General features: G+C 45.7%; 1 protein-coding gene across 2 annotated transcripts in view; it reads right to left on the bottom strand.

Moving 5' to 3' along the window:
* VGLL4 (vestigial like family member 4) overlaps positions 1 to 18,793 on the bottom strand; it is a 162,315-nt gene extending 143,522 nt beyond the window's left edge. Inside the window, exons 1-2 of one of the 2 annotated variants that reach the window (XM_025374554.1) lie at positions 18,479 to 18,793; positions 1,564 to 1,629 (exon numbers count right to left, since the gene is read on the bottom strand). In XM_025374554.1, coding sequence (XP_025230339.1) covers positions 1,564 to 1,627 — 64 coding nt within the window. In that variant the 5' untranslated portion in view covers positions 1,628 to 1,629; positions 18,479 to 18,793. Of the gene's footprint in view, positions 1 to 1,563; positions 1,630 to 17,491; positions 17,533 to 18,478 lie in introns of those variants that run through there. The other variant, XM_025374559.1, reaches the window with a different exon arrangement.
* Between the last annotated feature and the right edge of the window lie 1,563 nt (positions 18,794 to 20,356).

Raw genomic sequence — 20,356 nt, 5'->3', positions numbered from 1 at the left:
ACAGCCTACAGCACCATGAGCCAATTAAACTTCTTTTCTTAATAAATCACCCAGTCTCAGGTATTCCTTTACAGCAATGTCAATGGACTAACACACGTGTTAATACAGAAGACTGGGAGAAGCACTATCAGAAGCCAACAATGTGCCAGGAGAGAGGGCAAGGCAGCCCCAACCAGGATCAAAGCTAATTCGTAAGCTCAGTACACACTACAGCCCATTAATCCTCATGAACACTTTGTAAGTAGGTATTGTTGCTCCATGTTACCAATGAGAAAACTGAGGCTTAGAAAAATAAAAGTCTAACAGCCAGTAGAGAGGCAGACCTCAGATTTTAAGGACATGTACTTGCTGTCTGCCAATCCATGAAGGACTAAACTGGAAGGAGCTCATCTTCGAGAACTTATAATGTACAAAACCTCAACCTAAATTTTTCGTTGTTATTAATATTTTAGTACTTAGAAAAAGAACTGTTCCTACATGAAGCAGTAATTCTTACAATACTGTTTAGCAAGTAACCGTAACTTTGAACAAGAACATTTAAAAATAAATATATTGTTGGATGAGCAGGAAAATCACTTTAAAATGTTGTAGAATAATCTTCCAATATTGTTCCTTTCACCCATCCCTCAAACTACACTAATGAACATTTTTTTCTCCCAGTATTTGCTCTTTCTCAGCAATGCAAACATAATTTGCATGACTGTTTTCCATTATGACACATACTGTACAATTCCAATGACATAAATGACATTCGATGATTTTTTCCATCTCTAGCTCTCTACTAGTCAGTCAGTCTATCAACTAACACATATTTATCTCAGCATCTGAGACACATAAGGGGTATCTTCATTCCAGATCACTGACAGTCACCTGAGAAGGAAAGAACGACTGACAGTTAACAGTTCAAACTCTAGCATACAAAGTTAAAATACCAATTAAGGCCAGGCGTGGTGGCTCACATCTGTAATCCCAGCACTTTGGGAGGCAGAGGTGGATGGATCATTTGAGGTCAGGAGTTCGAGACCAGCCTGGCCAACATGGTGAAACCCCGTCTCTACTAAAAACACAAAAAAATTAGCTGGGCATGGTGGCAGGCACCTGTAATCCCAGCTACTTGGGAGGCTGAGGCAGGAGAATCACTTGAACCTGAGAGATGGAGGTTGCAGTGAGCTGAGACTGCAACACTGCAATCCAGTGTGGGTGACAGAGTAAGACTCCATCTCAAATAAATAAATAAATAAAACAAAATACCAGTTAAATACCAGTACCCATACTTGAGTCCAGGAGTTTGACACCAGCCTGAACAACACAGCATGATCCCATCTCAAAAAAAAAAAAACAAAAACAAAAAAAACAGTATCCATAGTTAAATGCCAGTTAAAAGACTTACATGTTCTTGAAAATACAAATGAGGATGTGAAGCTGTTATCTCTAAGGAAAACCACCAAAATTAACAGCAAATAGCCAGAAAACCATGTAGAGAAGCACGTAATTTTGTTATGGAGCAGGAGACAAGGGATCAATAAAGCACTTAAGCTATTTTATAATAGACTCCTCACTTACGTTTTTCGTCATCAGCATGCACCAGAGATGCTGCCCTGGACAAAACATCCAATGGCGTCTCCATTCCTGGTTGGAAGAAGGAAAAAATAAAAGGGGAAAAAATAATTTAAACAGAATTCAAAAGACTCTTAGAATCCTAGTCATTAACAGAATGAGTCCTCAACCAAATGCAAATCATTCTTCTAAGGATGAAATTCTTCCCACATGAAGAAACAGGATGGGCTTGGTTCAGGGAGAGAGAAAAGGGTTAAATTCCATTTAGTCTACTAAGCTAAACTTTGCCAACTCCAGGAAGCAGCTGATGTAGGAACTAAAAGAAGGGATATTGTGAATATTCATGCCCATGTTATTTGGTGCTTATGTTTATGTGTATGCATAACATGCCTGTATAGACATGCCCAATAAAAGAAAGGTTTTCAGAACAAAGGCTGCTCTATGAACACAGCATCACTACCAGTGAGGTGGTGATGCAGCTGAACAGAGGTGCAGCTTCACACACACCACATACTCATGGAAAGCTGTGTGAGAATCCCACTGGTGGGTTAAATGATATTTTAAGTCCAATAAGAATCTTTATGTTAAAATGTCACGTTTTGTATAATAGTACACAATCACCATCTATCATCAATTTATCTAGCATCATGTTTTTTAATAAGACTGGATTTTTATTGTTTCCTTAAATTACAGCATACTATAAAAGTTAAAACAGCAAAAGATTTAAAGTTGGAGGAAAGCCCTGGAAAACCAGAATGCTTTTGCCCAGCTTCCCTTTTCTGGGTTATTTAAACACACACACACGGTTACTGGCACACACACCCTACTAGCTCACCAACTGAGAAAAACAACTCCTTAACTGAACCACTTTACAGACACTTGGAATTTATTCAGCATTCTTCAACACTTATGGAGTACCTACTACGTATGCACCGGTCACAACATGTGGCAGACCAGCTTTTCTTTGTAATATTCATACCTCAGGCCTCCAAAGAAACATTGATCTGCCATGCAAGGTAGCTCACGCCTGTAATCCCAGCACTTTGGGAGGCCAAGGCGGGCGGATCACTTGAGGTCAGGAGTTCAAGAGTAGCCTGGCAAACACGGTGAAACCCCATCTCTATTAAAATTACAAAAAATTAGGCTGGGCGCGGTGGCTCACGTCTGTAATCCCAGCACTTTGGGAGGCCGAGACGGGAGGGTCACCTGAGGTCAGGAGTTCGAGACCAGCCTGAACAACATGGAGAAACCCCATCTCTACTAAAAATACAAAAAAAATTAACCGGGCATGGTGGCCCACGCTTGTAATCCCAGCTAATCCGGAGGCTGAGGCAGGAAAACCCAGGAGGCAGAGGCTGCGGTGAGACAAGATTGAGCCATTGCACTCCAGCCTGGGCAACAAAAGTGAAACTGTCAAAAAAAAAAAAAAAAAAAGGAAAGGAAAGAAAAGGAAAGGAAAAAAAGAAACATCGATGCCTGATCATGCAATATGACTTCATTAATTAAACATTAAATATCTAGGAGAAGCTCCAGGCAGGAAAAATAAGCAGGAGCTTCCAATCTGCATGGGAGACAGGCCACCAAGACATCTAGCTTAAGGCAGCATTCTTCCAAAGCATTCTGCACTGGGTGTTCATATTCTGTGAGAAAAAAAAGTTTTTCTATGGTAAATAAGGTTGAGGAAGCCTGGAGTAAACCCAGCTAAGCAGCGTGTTTTCCTCCCCGTGCCTTTAATCTCCCGTTGTGGGGACAGAAAGCCCTGCCTGCACACGCGAAACCTCCTAGACGTCATGAGCCATTTTTAACCTGAAACGCATCTCAGGGAAACCTGGGGAAATATTGGGTTAGGGCAAAATATGCCAAGCGTCAAAACAGTGCAAGAAACAAAGTCCTACAGAAATACAGATGAATTCTGAAAGGCTTTGTGAAGAAAACAGAACTTGAGCGGGGCCTTTGAAGAACGAATAGGAAAGTTCCTCCCCCAGAAGGGAAGAACAGAAGCAGAATCGGTTTAACAACATGCTGCCCAAATCGCCTACAAGAGTGAAACGGGGAGAGAAAGTAAGCGACAAGGATGGGAATTTAGACTGGGACCACATCGTGGAAGGACTGAGGGCTTTGACGGGACCCGGGCTTGACATGCACGAAGAAGCCACTGAAAACTCCGTCTGAGCAGAAAAGCGGCTCAGTCGTCCATGCGTTCTGGGCAAGTTATCCTGGCGGCACCACATGGAACGGGGTAGAGCTCGGGAAGCTGAGCACAGGGCGGACAACGGGAAAGCCAAACCCGTGGACTGGCACGCAGAGGGCAGCGAGGGGCACGGGCACGGGAGCCGTGGGGACGCAGGAAAACGGAGAGGCGGAGCTCACTGAGCTTGGCAGGCAGAGAGGGGAGGGGAGGGCCATGGAAGACTAAGAGTGGCGGGGAGGCAACGACCTCCTAAACCACGCACACGTCTTCTTTTTCAGAGAAGGGAGAATGGGTAAAAGCAGAGGTCTAAGAGGGAAAACCTAATAGTGCTCACATTCCTGATCTTTGTAGAACAGAAAAGACCATCTCCTGAGAGGAAGGATTTGTGAACTTGTTCAACAATGGAGAAAACCAACAAGGGTCTGGAATTGACAGAAAAAATTTTGCTGAACTCCCAAGAACTAGGTAATATTCTCTTCACCGAAGCCAGTTTCCTATTCAGGAAAGATCTGGGTTTAAAATCTTGTGATTTGGTCGAGACCATCCTGGCTAACACGGTGAAACCGTGTCTCTACTAAAAATACAAAAAATTAGCCAGGCGTGGTGGCAGATGCCTGTAGTCCCAGCTATTGGGGAGGCTGAGGCAGGAGAATGGCGTGAACCCAGGAGACGGAGCTGGCAGTGAGCCGAAACCACGCCACTGCACTCCAGCATGGGTGACAGAGCTAGACTCCGTCTCAAAAAACAAAAAACCGGTCTTGTGATTAGGGGTAGTAACTGCTGATAAGCATCCTACTCTGCAATAATACAGCATTTAGACTTATAATTCTCTAAATTAATTTTACCCCATTAAGTTAAAGGACAATGCTTTCAAAATTCTAGACCTAAATAGATTAATACACATCTTAGGTTATATAAAGTATGCACAGAAACAAAATATCAAAGCAAAAAAGCATCAAATGACATAAGGTAGACCCAGAATTCTAGCACAGTGGGAAGATTAGACATTTAGGTTTATACAGATGCTATGAAATCCTAAACCTACTAAACCCCCAAGCAAATTACATTCGAAGTAGGTGGATAAGACAATGGGTGTTAAACGTTCATCCACAAGGCACCTGCCATCTGCTGCAACCTTATTAATGAAATCAACCAATGTTTATTCTATAATTATTCTAAGCTCATCAAAGTGCCCAAGAAAGGTTAAGGAGAAACAGAAGATAGATCTTGGCTTTCAAGGAGTCATGCTCTTGTTCGGAAACTAAAGTTTATAGGATAGGATAATGACAGGCAAAATTAAAAAGAGGATAATCAAAGACTAAATATGATTTAAAACTAAAATGGGTATTGTGTGATAAAAAGAGATGTGTTTGCCTTGTACACATCTATTTTTTGTTTGGGGGTGGTTTGTGGATATGTGTGTGTTTCAAAAAGCCACTTGGAAAGTTTCCTTCCCTGGTTGCCCGCAGTCACTCTCCTCTCTGGCCTCCCTTACCTTCCTGGATCGCACTGTGTTTCTGTATACTTCCTAGGTACAAGGACCCTGTCTTATCCCCAGTGCAGTCATCCTGAGTCAACAGTCTGAGGAAAGGCACAAGGGCAGGAATGAGCACCTGGGACAGGTGGCCAGACCTGCCTGGTTAGAAGTGAAAATCCACATTAAGAAGCAGCAGAAGCTAAATTCAGGTGAGCCTGATGCGGGTGGCCTTAGGAAAGAGCTGACAGCTGGCCTTCAGGTTTATACTTAATGTCATAGGTAACAGGCAGTTGTCATCATCTGTCCCTGAGCTGGCCCGTGACATGATGTTCACACTATTTTAGTTTAGAAGTTCCATGAGTCTAGGCACGTGGCTCACGCCTATAGTCCCAGCACTTTAGGAGGCTGAAGCAGAAGAATTGCTTGAGCTCAGCAGTTGGAGACCAGCCTGGGCAACATAGTGAGACCCTATTTCTACAAAAAAATTTAAAAAATAAAAAATGAGCTGCAAGTGGTGGCATGGGCCTATGGTCCCAGTTACTCAGGGAGCTGAGGTGGGAGGATCACTTGAGCATGGAGGGTTGAGGCTGCAGTGAGCCGTAACTGCACCACTGCACTCCAGCCTGGGCAACAGAGCCAGATCCTGCCTCAAAAAAAAAAAAAAAAAAAGAAGAAGAAGAAGAAAAAGAAGTTCTGTGTAGAATGGTTTGACTGGAGAGGGTGACTCCAGAAGTTACTGGAGGTGGATCAGTTTAGTGAGGCTTCTGTAGGAAGCAGGTGTGAGATAAGGACAATACAGATGGGAAATGAGGGACGGAGACCAAGCGTTATCTAGCCACAGAAGAACAAAGCAAAGGTGGAAGATAACAGTTATTAAAAAAAAAAAAAAAAAGGTCTTCCAGGCGGGTGTGGTAGCTCAGCCCCGTAATCCCAGTGCTTTAAGAGGCCAAGGCAGGAGGGTCACCTGAGCCCAGGAGTTCCAGACCAGCCTGAGCAACAGAGAAATTTAGAAATTTAATCATTTCTACAAAAGATTAAAAAATTAGCCGGGCACAGAGACATACGTACACCTATAGTCCCAGCTACTCAGGAGGCTGAGGTGGGAGGCTGCCTTGAAGCCAGGAGGTCGATGCTGCAGTGAGCTATGATCACACCACTGCACTCCAGCCTGAGTGACAGGGTGAGACCCCATTTCTAAAAAACAAACAAAAAATCTTCTGAATTTTATGTCTTATATACATCCTATCCACAGCACTAAATAAACCCAATAAAACATATTGATAATGTGGGAGGAAAAACCATGGCTACAGTATTAGTTGGAGGATCACACCACATTGAGAGGCAGATCAGCATCATGATTATTTCAGCATCAAATTAGCATCAGGATTAATATGAATCCAGGTAAACCACTTCCAATCTATGTGACCCTGGGAAATTACAAACTCTGTGTGTCTACTTCCTCATCTGGAAAATGGGAATATTAATATTACCTCCCTCATACAGTTTTCTGAGAAGTGAATGGGCCTTAATATAGGTATTAAAATAATTATTTGCCAAAACATATGCAAATATATTAAATAAATCGCAAATGACAGTAAATGTACTGAAAATGACAGGGCACAGTCCACTACTTTAGCTAGCGTGATCTGGAAAGATTTCGCTGAAGAGATGAAAGGAAGTTGAGACCTAAAGAATGAGAGGAATTAGCCTCAGAAAGAGCAGGGAGGGTGGGGGAAGGTGGGAGACAGCAGCACTGTGCTGAGACCAAGACACAAAAGCTGGGCAGGTGATGTGGGGAGCAGCCAGGGTGGCTGCCCTGAAGTCAGCAAAAGGGAGACCTGAGGTGGGCAACATGGGGCCAGGTCACGTGTGCCTGGAGGGCCTGCAATGCTGAGATTTTATTTTAAGTCTGTGAGAAGTCCTGGAATGGCCCAAAAAGCTTTAAGCAGGGGGGTGACAAGTTTATTTTATTTCCTTTATGAACCATAAATTATATTCTACCTTGCACAAAAAAAAATTATGCTGCATCTGAAAAACAAATCTAGGTCTATCCCAATAATGTCTTATTTCTGTGGTAGTTTTTGCATTAGGATATAGTGATAACCAAAAATAATCCATTGAGGACCAGGCATGGTGGCTCACACTTGTAATCCCAGCACTTTGGGAGGCCAAGGCAGGCGGATCACTTGAGGTCGGGGGTTTGAGACCAGCCTCAACAACATGGTGAAACCCAGTCTCTACTAAAAATACAAAAATTAGCCAGGTATGGTGGTGATGGCACCGGTAATCCCAGCTACTCAGGAGGCTGAGGCAGGAGAACTGCTTGAACCTGGGAGGCGGAGGTTGCAGTGAGCCAAGATTGGGATAGCACACTCCAGCCTGGGCAACAGAGTGAGATTCCATCTCAGGAAAAAAAAATAATCATCATCCATTGAAATGCTGACACCTGGAACATAACACCATTTAAGTGAGAGGAGTGTGGCTCTAGAAAAAGATACAGAGGGCCAGGTGCAGTGGCTCATGCCTGTAATCCCAGCACTTTGGGAGGCCAAGGCGGGCAGATCACAAGGTCAGGAGTTCAAGACCAGCCTGGCCAACCTAGTGAAACCCCATCTCTTCTAAAAATACAAGAAATTAGCCAAGCATGGTGTTGGGTACCTGTAATCCCAGCTACTCAGGAGGCTGAGGCAGAAGAACGCTTGAACCTGAGAGGCGGAGGGCGCAGTGAGCTGAGATCGCACCATTGCACTCTAGCCCGGGCAACAGTGCGAGACTCTGTCTTTGGAAAAAAAAAAAAAAAAAAAACAGTGCTCCACTGCACTGCAAACCAGTTTCTGGTCTATCCATTCACCTTTTTCATGGTTGTCAAACGTGAACATAATTCATCATGAATAGACATATATTTTGTTGTGGATTTTTTTTTTCAGGTAATGGTCACATATTTTCTCTGCCAGTCCACATGCCTTTCCTCACACTCCCTTAGCTTCAATTAATATGTTCTTCCAAATAGCTAAAGGTTGAGAATTAGGGAAGAAGAGGTATCAATTTTAAAGCTACAAACACTTGGGGGCATTCAGTGCTAATGGCAAGCTCAGCTATAAATCTGACAGCCATTTTTTGGCCTTCCACAAAGAACTGTCCCTTTTTAGTCAACAAGGGGACACAAGTACCTATCTTGGTATGTTAGTCCGTTTTGTGTCACTATAAAGTAATACCTGAAGCTGGGTAATTTATAAGAAAAGTTAACTGGCTAACAGTAGACTGTATAAGCATGGTGCCAGCATCTGCTCAGTTACTGGTGAGACCTCAGGAAGCTTCCAATCATAATGGAAGGCACAGCAGAAGCCAGCACATCACATGGCAAGGGCAGAAGCAAGAGAGGAAAGAAGGTGCCACATTCTTTTAAACAACCAGATCTCCCACGAACTACCAGAGAACTCAGCCATCACCAAGGGGATGGCACTAAACCATTCATGAGGGATCACTCCCATGATCCAACCTCTCCCGCCAGGACCCACCTCCAACACTGAGGATCACATTTCCACGTAACATTTGGAGGGGACAAACATCCAAATCAGATCACTTGGGAACAGCACTGTGGGGTATATTAGATTATATTGCTTTTCAAGCAAGGGAACACAACTCCTAAGATATGTTATGGAAGTTTTCCAAGAAGATTTGCACAATAAAAGCTACAGCACCAGGCATGTTCACTCCATGTCTGTCCCATGGCAGTGGCTAGATATGATATACTTTAGGTAAGAGTATGAGAACATGGAGCAACTACCTTTTCTAGATGTGGAGGCCAGGGGGGTGAGCATGGGAGGAATCACATTCAAATTGTCCAGTGTTCCTGCCACACACAGTAAAGGGTCAAAAGTCAGAAACAGACAGATATCACTATCCTGAAACACCTGATGGCCTCTCCAACTTCCAGATGCACACAATAAAATACCCTAATTTTTGTTGGCCCTGTTACATCATGAGCCCAAACTCTGGCCTCCCCAGGACCACTCCCTGAGCTAAAACCAACTTGGTCTCAGCTAATAATATACAATGGTAGGACAAACCCAAAAGTATGAACTATCACACCATGGCATGGGGTGTACTTCTTGGCCATCAAGAATTTAGAGATGTGGCCGGGCACCATGGCTCATGCCTATAATCCCAGTACTTTGGAAGGCCGAGGCAGGCAGATCACTTGAGGTCAGGAGTTCGAAACCAGCCTGGCCAACGTGGTAAAACCCCGTCTCCACTAAAAATACAAAAATTAGCTGGGTGTGGTGGTGAGCACCTGTAATCCCAGCTACTCAGGAGGCTGAGGCAGGAGAATCACTTAAACCCGGGAGGTGGAAGTTGCAGTAAGCTGAGATCGCACCATTGTACTCAGCCTGAGCAACAGAGTGAGACTCCATCTCAAAAAAAAAAAAANCAAAAAAAAAAAAAAAAAAAAAAAAAAAGAATTTAGAGGTGGCCAGGCACAATGGTTCATGCCTGTAATTCCAGCACTTTGGGAGGCTGAGGTGGGCAGATTACCTGAGCCCAGGAGTTTGAGACCAGCCTGGGCAACATGGCAAAACCTCGTCCCAATAAAAAATACAAAAATTGGCCGGGCGTGGTGGCTCACGCCTGTAATCCCAACATTTTGGGAGGCTGAGGCGGGCAGATCACAAGGTCAGGAGATGAAGACCATCCTGGCTAACATAGTGAAATCCCATCTCAACTTACAGTACAAAAAATTAGCCGGTCCTGGTGGCAGGCGCCTGTAGTCCCAGCTACTCGGGAGGCTGAGGCAGGAGAATCACATGAACCCGGGAGGCAGAGCTTGCAGTGAGCTGAGATCGCGCCACTGCACCCCAGCCTGGGTGACAGAGCAAGACTCTGTATCCAAAAAAAAAAAAAATAGACCAGGCGCATTGGCTCGCGCCTGTAATCCAAACACTTTGAGAGGCCGAGGCGGGCGGATCACGAGGTCAGGAGATCAAGACCATCCTGGCTAACACAGTGAAACTCTATCTCTACTAAAAATACAAAAAAATTAGCCAGGCGTGGTGGCGGGCGCCTGGTAGTCCCAGCTACTCCAGAGGCTGAGGCAGGAGAATGGCGTGAACCCGGGAGGCGGAGTTGGCAGTGAGCCGAGATCGCGCCACTGCACTCTAGCCTGGGAGGCAGAGCAAGACTCCGTCTCAAAAAAAAAAAAAAAAAAAAAAAAATTAGCCAGGTATGGTGGCATACGCCTGTAGTCCCAGCTACTTGGGAGGCTGAGGCAGAAGGATGGCTTGAGCCTGGGAAGTTGAAGCTGCAATGAGCTGAGATCACGCCACTGTACTCCAGCCTGGGTGACAGAGGGAGACCCTGTCTCAAAAAAAAAAAAAAAAAAAAAAAGAATTTAGAGGTATGTATTGGGTATCTCCTCTATTAAAACACTGTATTTAGACGTTACAAAAAAGGAAAAGTACACTCCCTGCCCTTGAGCACCATACACCAAATACGGATGACACTGGGTGATACGCTGGCTGTCTGGCTCAGTGAGAAGGAAAACTGAAATGAGAACCAGATCAAATGTCACCAGATTCTGGTGGCGACATGCAAGCACAGTTTCACAGTTTTAAATCCTCCACCTCTTTCTCCTCCCCAGGGTGTCCAGTGATGCTCCACCAACTTCGTGCAGCACATATTCTTCCTGTTAACATCCCATTCTCAGACCATCCCTCTCTGCTCTTCTTGCTAAAAATATCTCTCATTTGAGTCATCCTTTTTTCTTCTCGCACTTTACCATCTGTTAAGTCAACGGAGCCAGGACTTTAGCATCAGAGAGCCCAAGTTTGAGCCCTACTTTAAATCTTTCACTCATTCAGTCAACAATCCCTGAAAGCCTATTTTGCTCTGGGATTTGCCCTAGATGTCCAACACTAAGTGTGTGGGCCAGTCATTTACCTTCTCCAGGCCCTAGTTTCCTCCTTAAAGAAAACAGTAAAAAACACTGCCTAACTAACTTCAGATGATCACAAGCTTATCATGTGGATTAAACGATATAACTGAAAATGCCTTATAAACTAAAGAGAAAAACAAATTTTTTTAGTCTACCGCCACCATCTTCCAGGTGTATAGCCTACATATTTTCAAAATACACTCACATAAATGACCTCATTGGATTCTCACAATCAAATTATTACTTGGGCCAAATGGCCAAATATGATTATTATTTTTCTTCTACAGATTAAAAAAAAAAGAAAAACTGAGGCACCAAGAATGTAAGTGACTTCCTGAAGCAACTAAGACTAGAATTCAAGTCTCTCAATTCTCCCTCCAATGCTATTTTTACTATTCTTAAGTTGATCATGCTAAAGAGGTTTTAGTGACAAGCACAATTATTTAGCCTAGATCAAAGCAAACCTTGCATTGGCAACCATGACTTCTAGCCCTGTGCTCTTTTCCCTACACCTTGAGATACCTATCAGGCAATAATGTGACCGTTTCAACAGCGAGCAAGGGGGAAGCAAGCCCTCACCTCTCCGGAACACGCAAACTATGGTATATTTGACATTCTTCTAACAGAGGTAGGCATGGAGTCACATTAATAGTAACCAAGGCAGGTAAGAAAAGAAGACTGTCACACCAGGTCAAATGATGCTGAGACTGTGGCCAACAACGACACCGGCAACAAACTGCCAAGACATAGCGGTTTCTGGGGCCACAGCTATGGAGGAGTCAAGCAAAAGCCCTGAGGACTCTGGGATCCAAGAATAGGTACAGTAGCAGGAAGGATGATGTCGACTTCGCCATGCTCAGGAAGACCTGCGGTCAAGCTCCAATGGCTAACTGTTAAGGTTCAGTGAGAACATTTTTTAGAATTTCACCTTGGTGCTTGAAATTCACAACCTTAAATTGTATGTTACCTTTCTAAATAGAAGCCAGCCCTTATTCAAAATATTCTCTCACTAGTCATATTATCAAAGAAAGAGCATGAACAGACGGATCCTTTGCTATTCCAGCTTTCCTCATCGAGGCATGTCCCAAGCAGGTATAACTGACTCACGCTGCTGTAAGTTGAAGCATCAATGCCAGAAGAACTCGGCTGCTTCTGCTCGCATCAAATTCCTTACTTCTACACATGATCACTCCTGAACGTTCATTAGAAGGACAAACGTTCTAATATTTGAACAATAAATCTGCATGTTCTATGTCTACTACCTAAGAACTGTGTGTGTGTATATATACATAAAATATATGTATCTGCATAAAATCCCTAATTAAGATTTTTTCAGGTACCTGCCAACCTCAAGTGTGAGACCCAGATCACACCCTTTCCATAGGGCTTAGCAGCCCTCCTGTGAAACCTCTGCAGGAGGCAAGTCTACAGGCTAGGCAGCCATCAATCTCTTACCCTCCAATGTAGGCTGGAGGCTGTATAGCAGGAACAGGTAACCTTAGGTGCCTCCCCCTCCCATGACCTCAATAGAAAGTGAGACCCCCATTAACTCAGACCAAATAAAGGGCTAACACTCTGGATGGAAACCCTGAATGAATGCTCTGCTCAACCACTCGAGGTTTCCTGATGCTAACATGGCTCAGGGCTTGAGTCTATGGGACTTCTCAGCCCTGCAGGAGGGCAGGGGTACGATATTTAGTCATCACCACTACCCTGGCAACGGGAGCTAGCAGATAGTGCCACCACACAGTGACAAAAATCCTCAGTTATTGCAATACAGTTTGATATCAGTGTAAACTATGCAAATGCACAGACTGCATGGAAGTTGATCATGTACCCAGTGAGGGACATCTATACAGGCTCTGGGCTGCAAAACCCAACTTACATTACAACACATTTCATGGTCCTATGCAATGCTGCCTGATGCTGGTGCAAAATTCTTACTGCTGGCTGAAGTCCACCCATCTCCCTAAACTGTCCCATGGAAAGTGACTATATGGTGGGCCCACACTGAAACCACTCTATGTAAGGGGGACGAATAAAAATCAGTCTGAACTTTCTGAGCAGACCACCAATTCCCAACATTTTTCAACATTGTTGTCAGCCCAAATAAAAATGAGGCCAGGCACGGTGGCTCACACTTGCAATCCCAGCACTTTGGGAGGCCAAGCCAGGTGGATCACTTGAGGCCAGAGGTTCAAGACCAGCCTGGCCTACACGGTGAAATCCCATTTCTACTAAAAATACAAAAAATAAAATAAAATAAATAAATAAAAATACAAAAAAAGAAAACGATGAACCATGCTTTCCTTTCTCATTTTAGGATATTATGAATCTCTCTCTCTTCATATTCAAGACCTCAGCCTTATACAGCAAGGCATATGAAATAACAGAAACTCTTTGGCATTTTTAGTTCACTCTGGATAAGCCTGCTCTTGCATTTATTTTATTTGAATACTTAAAATTTGAATATTTATTTGAATAGTTAGTATTTCCTATTCACAAGTGCTAAAGTGACACATATTCTTAGGGACCTATTACTCCCAAGAATAAAAGATGAATTTGCATCACAGCCCAAGTTAGCAAGCTTCCCAGAACAGCCCAGGTCTAACTCTCCATTGTTCCAAAATCAAATCTCAGCTCTCAGCCTATTAAAGTCTACATAAAGACATCTAATTCATGCCACAATGCAACATTAGGTAGCACTGTAGCACTGTAGTTATCACTGTCAGTAAATATTATCAGTCCTTTTTTTTCTTTGAGACAGAGCCTTGATCTGTCACCCAGGCTGGGGTGCAATGGTGCAATCTCAGCTCACTGCAACCTCCACTTTTCGGGTTCAAGCCATTCTCCCGACCCAGCCTCCCCAGTAGCTGGGATTACAGGTGCCTGCCACCATGCCCGGCTAATTTTTGTATTTTCAGTAGAGACAGGGTTTCACCATGTTGGGTAGGCTGGTCTCAAACTCCTGACCTCAGGTGATCCACCTGCCTCGGCCTCCCAAAGTGCTGGGATCACAGGTGTGAGCCACTGTGCCTGACCTAGTTCTTGTTATTCATAGTAGCTGTGTTCTATAAAATCTCTGCGAACACTGAATTAGTGAATATTGAACCACCATTCCTAGGGGAACTAAAAGTGAGATTCCTTCCAGCTTCTGGTCACATTTTTGCAAACTGATCAAAACACAACCTTGTTTTATGTATGTTTCTGTTTAAAGACACCTTATTTAATACCTATTGTTGATTAATTAATGTTGAACTCAAGGCCAACAGCACCGTAACTCAAGCCTGAATGAAGCTCATCTAACATATATATTTTCTCCATGAGGCTCATCACAGCCTTCTTGGCTGAGGAATATTAGACAGCAATTTAGGACCATACTTGGGGGCCACTATAAACAGCAAAATCCCCAACAAAAAGCACAAAAATGGGCAGGGTGCGGTGGCTCACACCTGTAACCCCAGCACTTTGGGAGGCCAAGGCAAGTGGATCACCTGAGGTCAAGAGTTTGAGACCAGCCTGGCCAACAGGGGTGAAACCCTGTATCTACTAAAAATACAAAAATTAGCCAGGTGTTGGGGTGCAGGCCTGTAGTCCCAGCTACTCGGGAGGCTGAGGCAGGAGAATCACTTGAAACAGAATCACTTGCAGAATCACTTGAGAATCACTTGCAGAGCCGAGATCGAGCCACTGCACTCCAGCCTGGGGGACAGAGTAAGACTCCATCTCAAAAAAAATAAAAATAAAAATAATAAAAAAATAATAAAATAAAATAAATTTGCAATCTAGTTCTTACAGTATTAGGTTTCTTTTTGGCGGGGGGGGGGGGGGTTAATGTGGAGAGATCCTAAATGCTACAGATTAGCAGCATTCACTTTACTGTTCTATTAAACACCCACCTGTAGCTTCCTTAGCTTTAGATGAGCTCCCTGAAAGAAGCACAAATGAGCCTCAGTTAACATACCTCCACGAAATTTCTTCATGCACACAAACAAAAAACTTTCTCTTTCACCAGGTTCTCATAGCTGCAACAGGTCATCTCACACAGGCAATAAGCAGACACATTGGTATGTTAAAATCACCACACTGTCACAATTTCAGTGACATTAAAATTTTCCCGTGTATTTGATTTTTCCCTCCTGAACTTACAACTTTTAGTACTTTTGTTAAGTCATGTTCAAAGTTACAAAACAACTTTTATTGTTAACCTACTCATTATTTTACTAAGGCAAATTAAAAGCTGCACAGCAAAACTCTCCAAGAGAGATACCTAGAAGAGACACGAAATAAAATCTCCCTTTGGATTTGTTTTGGCAACTACCAGAGACTGGTAACAAGGCTGCCTCCATAAGGGGTTAAAAGGAATTTCCCACTGCAGAATTTATTTATTTATTTTTTTTTTTCTTTTTTTTTTTTTTTGGTACAGTTGGGAGCCTGGAGTCTCTTTGTTGTCCAGGCTGGTCTGGAACTCCTGGCCTCAAGCGATCCTCTTACCTCAGCCTTCCAAAGTGCTGGGATTACAAATGTGAGACACTGTGCCCGCCCAGAATATTTAAAAGTGAAAGTTTTTACATAATTATGTCTGTAAGAAGTGTTAAAATCTTCAGATAAAGTCATAATTTTAAATCAGTTGGGGGATAGCAGTAACGACTGTGTTTATGTAGGTCTTTCAAAGCTTCAAAGAGTTTTTATAAATAACACAAAATACTTTGAAAGCACATTATTCTCTGTAATTCCCGAAACTCTGTGATGTATTGGAATTGATATTATCACCCTTTTACAAAGGAAAATAAAACACAAAGTTTGAGTACGAGTGACTTATTTCTGGTCATAAAGCTAGTGGGTGACATTGATAGGACTAGAACTCAAGTCTCCAGAAATAATAACCCAGAGCTGTTTTTACTACAACATTCACAGTTTTGGAATGTAGTTCATAGTTATTTATAGCAGAATTATCTTCTTAATTGTATTGTTTTGGTCAACATAAAAATTAGTTAGCATTCCCTTCCAAATGGAAAGCAAAGGCAGGCTGCCCAGAAGTGTGAAAAAACGGTGGCAGGGGAAATTAGCCTGGGATTAAAATTTTGCCAAAGTTAAACAACGAATTGAAGGGTTTACATCATTTCCACCGTGGGAGAGATGACTTCTCAGGCCAGATGTAACAGGAAATACAAGAAAAAATTCAAAACTGTCTTGAGTGTAAGACAAGAAACTTCTGAATCAAGTATTTCTAAAGCCTTTATTTAAATTGAGAGCATTGGGACTTAGAGATAATAAATAACTTGTCCCAAGATCACACCACAGGGACAGCCTTACTGCTCCAACCCCAAAGGTCTCCTTAAACTGCCCACTCTACTCCCCTCCCAGTCATGCGCAGACTCTTCATTAGATGCAAGCAGGAAACAATGAACAGTACAAGTCCGTGGACTCAGCGAGAAGAGAAAGAGTTAAAAGTTTGGTATGCTAACACGGTATGCAAAACTGACCTTCAAATCTTAATAGGCAAATTAATATTTTTTTTTTTTTTTGTCTTTGACTATTTAGAGGAAACAACTGCCAGACTCCTTCTGAGTCGAGGTAGGCTTGGGCATAGAACAAGATAGTAAAACTCCACAAACTGGGAGACAGTGCCTTTCAAATAGAGGGGCAACCAGCTGTTGATAAATCCCAGTAGAGCCGCCTCCACTTCCCCAACACCCTTACCCTCCCGCGCCAGGCTGCTGGTTCTTATTAATCACAGAGAAGGGACTACAACTACTAAACATACAGCACCAACGATCAAAGTGAAACCGATTTTTTAATCATCTAACTTAAACAGATGAACACATGCCAGCAACGTACATAAATACTATTAGCCCTAGCAAGCACTGTCTTCATAACCTAAGACAGTTAAATGTCTCAGGGTGAGGAATCAAAGCAGACTTCAAGCAAAACAAAAAGCGAACAGCCCTGTGCTCTTCGGCGAGGCCTGCACTGGGTGGTGCAGGGAGAGTGTGCAGTCCTGTTTTGGGTAGGGGGCAGGGAGCACACGAAGAGGACGATGCGCCTTCCCGCAGTCCACATCACAGCCTTCCCTGAGGCCAGCGGGGACCGCGGGGATGCCGGGCGCGGGCCTCCTCGCCCGCCCGGCGCCTCCGACTCCCAGGACGTCCTCCGGGAGCCTAGGCTCTTCCGCTCCCATCGGCGCCTCCCGAGCGGCCCGGCGAGGACCCGCCACCTCTTCCCTCCCGCAGGGCATCCCGGTTCTGCTCCGACAGCCCACCCCAAGGGCCCCCTCAGGCCAGCCCTCGCCCAGCCCGGGTCCCGCCCCGCCGACCGGGTCAACCGCACTCACCGCCCTGCGGCTCTGGGCGCGCCCGCCTCGGGCCGGCCTGGCCCTGCGGGGGACCCAGGGGCGGGGACGGGACCTGGGCACGCGGGGCGCACCCCGAGGGCGCGCAGACGCACAGGCGCGCTCGCGCCCGAGCCCCCGCACGGGCCCCCGCCAAACACGCACACGCACACGCACGCGCGGGCCGGGCAGGCAGAAGCGAGAGCGAGAGCGAGAGCGCGAGGAATCCCTGGAATGAGGCACCGCCCACCCTGAGCAGGGCTCCGCCAGGCCAGCCAGGCCACGCCCTCGGTCACGCCCCCCACGGAGCAGGTGGGGGCTGAGCCCAGGTGAGCCGGGAGGGAGACAGGGGCGGGGCCTCCCGCGGCCGGGAGCGGCCGCTTTCCCTCCCCCGCCAGCTGCGCGCCCGGTGCCAGCTCGCACCTCCCCGGCCGATGCCGGCGCGCTGGGGCAGTGAGGTTTGCCGGGGCGGGCGCTCCCGAGAGGCGCCAGCGGGCAGGGCGCGTGGACATGGCGCACACTGCTGTGGACACGGCATCTCGCACGCCCCCGGCCCCCGAGGCCCCGCCAGGGGACACAGCTCCGTGCAAATGTACAAACACAAACGCACATTTTGTGCGCGCCCAGATGCCCGCCGCGCTCCCCACGCGCGCACAGTAGGCCCCCGCTCCCGGGGGACAGCGCACGGGACGCCGATGTTCACAGTCCAACCAGACCCGTCCCGAAGACCTGCTGCCCTTCCCGCCACACACAGCCCGCCAAGTGCCCGGAGTTTAACCGAACCTGCGGCACCCACGCCGCCCTCCGCTTCCCCCGGCTTGCCGAGCAGCCAGGGAAGGGTGCACCACCCGCCCGCGCCGGATCGCCGTCCACACCCGCTCACCCGCGGAACGCGGCGCACCCGCCGTCCCCCGCCTCCCGGGCCCCGTCGCCCACTCTCGGCACCCGCATGCCCGAGCTGCGCTCCCCGACGGGCCGACGGCCACGCACCTGAAGGGACAGGTCACACCGGCTCCGGGAGGGGCTGCTCAGCGCCACTGCGCTCAGAACGGCCGCGGCGGTCCAGGGCGCTCCGACGCCGCTCGGTTTCCTCCCATTACAGCATGTTGCACTCCAGCGCTGCACTTCACACTCGCACTAGCACACGCACACGCGCACAACTCCAGGCGCTCGGCGGCGTCCTTCCCCCGCCTCGCCCGGAGGAGGAAGTCCTGGTAAATCAAAACAGGCTGGGAGGGAGGGAGATTGGAGTGGAAAGAGTCCCCTTCAGCCGCTCACACACCAGTGTTAGCTGTGTTTGGCAAACTCCTGGCGTCCACAACCCGGCCTACTCTGAAATGTGCCCGGGGAGGGGCAGGGAGGAGGAGGTAAAACGTTTCTAATTGGCGCAGGTTCTTATTACAGCAGCAGAGCAGACATGTGACCACGAAAAGAAAAGGCCTGTCTTTAATTTTTTCCTGTCTTTCTCTGGGGATTTGGTGGTGGGGGGCCGGGGGATAGAAGCCTGATACCCGCCCCCCGCCATCCCCAGCAACCCTTGCCCTATTGTTTTCTTGTACTGCCACAATTAAGAAAACATTAGCTTAACATATCCAGCCGCTAACTTCATAAAATAAATAGAGACTGGACTTCCTCTGGTTTGCTTTAAAAGGCTTCATGTTGCTTGTCTTCTGGCTGTTCTCAAACCTCAGTCATTATTAGGAGCCCCTACTGTAAGGGCTTTCCCTGGGAGAGGGCTCTGCTGAAAGGGAATGATAACAATGAAAACAAATTCCAGTTTACATTCGTGCTGGAAAAAAGAAAATGCTTTGCAGTTTTCAGACTGTTTTCCCATCTGTTGCCTCATCTGATCGTATCAAGAAACAGCACGGTGTCTCACCGGATCTTAGCCCCTGTTGGATATGCAAAGACAGGTACGCATAGTTCCATGTTTCAGTCAGATTAAATGGTTTACCTAAAGCAGGTGGAGGTGTTGCCCGAATCTTGGGGCCCCTTGTGAAATGTACTCTCCTCCAGTCCATACAGGGCCCCTGGAGATGGGACAACCCAACTGACAAGTCAACCTAGGCATAGACACGCCCCCTGGCTTTCCTGATTCCTGGATTAAAATTCACAGATTAAAGCTCGGAAGGTTCCCAGTCTTCCCAAAGATATTCTTACATAGACTCTGTTTTAGTCCATCAGTAGTCTCGGACTAAGAAAAGAGAAATCCTGAGAAAGACTGTAAATATGAGATTCATCCTGCCAAACTCAGACAGGGAATGAGGAAGAAATGAGGGCTGCCTGGGCAGATTCCAGGAAATATGGTAAGACAGAAAAAGGGTTTTAGATTCAGACAGAATTTGAATCCAAACTCCGCCTCTATTTGTTATAGGATTTGGGGCAAGTTATCAAACCTCAGTTTTCTCATCTGTAAAACAGAGATAATGCTTCTTACTTCGAAGAGCCGGTGCAGGGTTCAAGGCTTCGCAGGGATGTTTAATAAATATTCACATCTTCCTTCTCCTCTGACTTATATCCAGTTCACCTGGGCACCTTATAAACAGGAAAATGAAATGCCCAGACAATGCAAATGAATAATGATAACAATAATAGTACAACTGCATATTTATAAAGATGGCCCAAGGTTTACAAAGTGTTCCCACATATTATTATCTCATTTGATCTTTATGACAACATTGCCATTTGCTTGCTGCTAAATGATTTCCATTTTGGGTCAGTGTGGAGGTCCCAAAGCTGCCTCTTTAATTTCCATCACTGCTTGTAGTGAACCTTACTCGGCAGATAAATCATGGGGACAGAGGACCTTTTCTCATGGATGTGACCAATCTTCGGCCTTTGCAAGGATTAATCTCACTCTCTGCCTTA

The sequence above is a fragment of the Theropithecus gelada genome, chromosome 2 (assembly GCF_003255815.1).
Source record: "Theropithecus gelada isolate Dixy chromosome 2, Tgel_1.0, whole genome shotgun sequence".
NCBI classification, from domain to species: domain Eukaryota; kingdom Metazoa; phylum Chordata; class Mammalia; order Primates; family Cercopithecidae; genus Theropithecus; species Theropithecus gelada.
The sequence above is the reverse complement of the archived record's forward strand: the minus strand, read 5'-3'. Positions and strand labels throughout refer to the sequence as shown.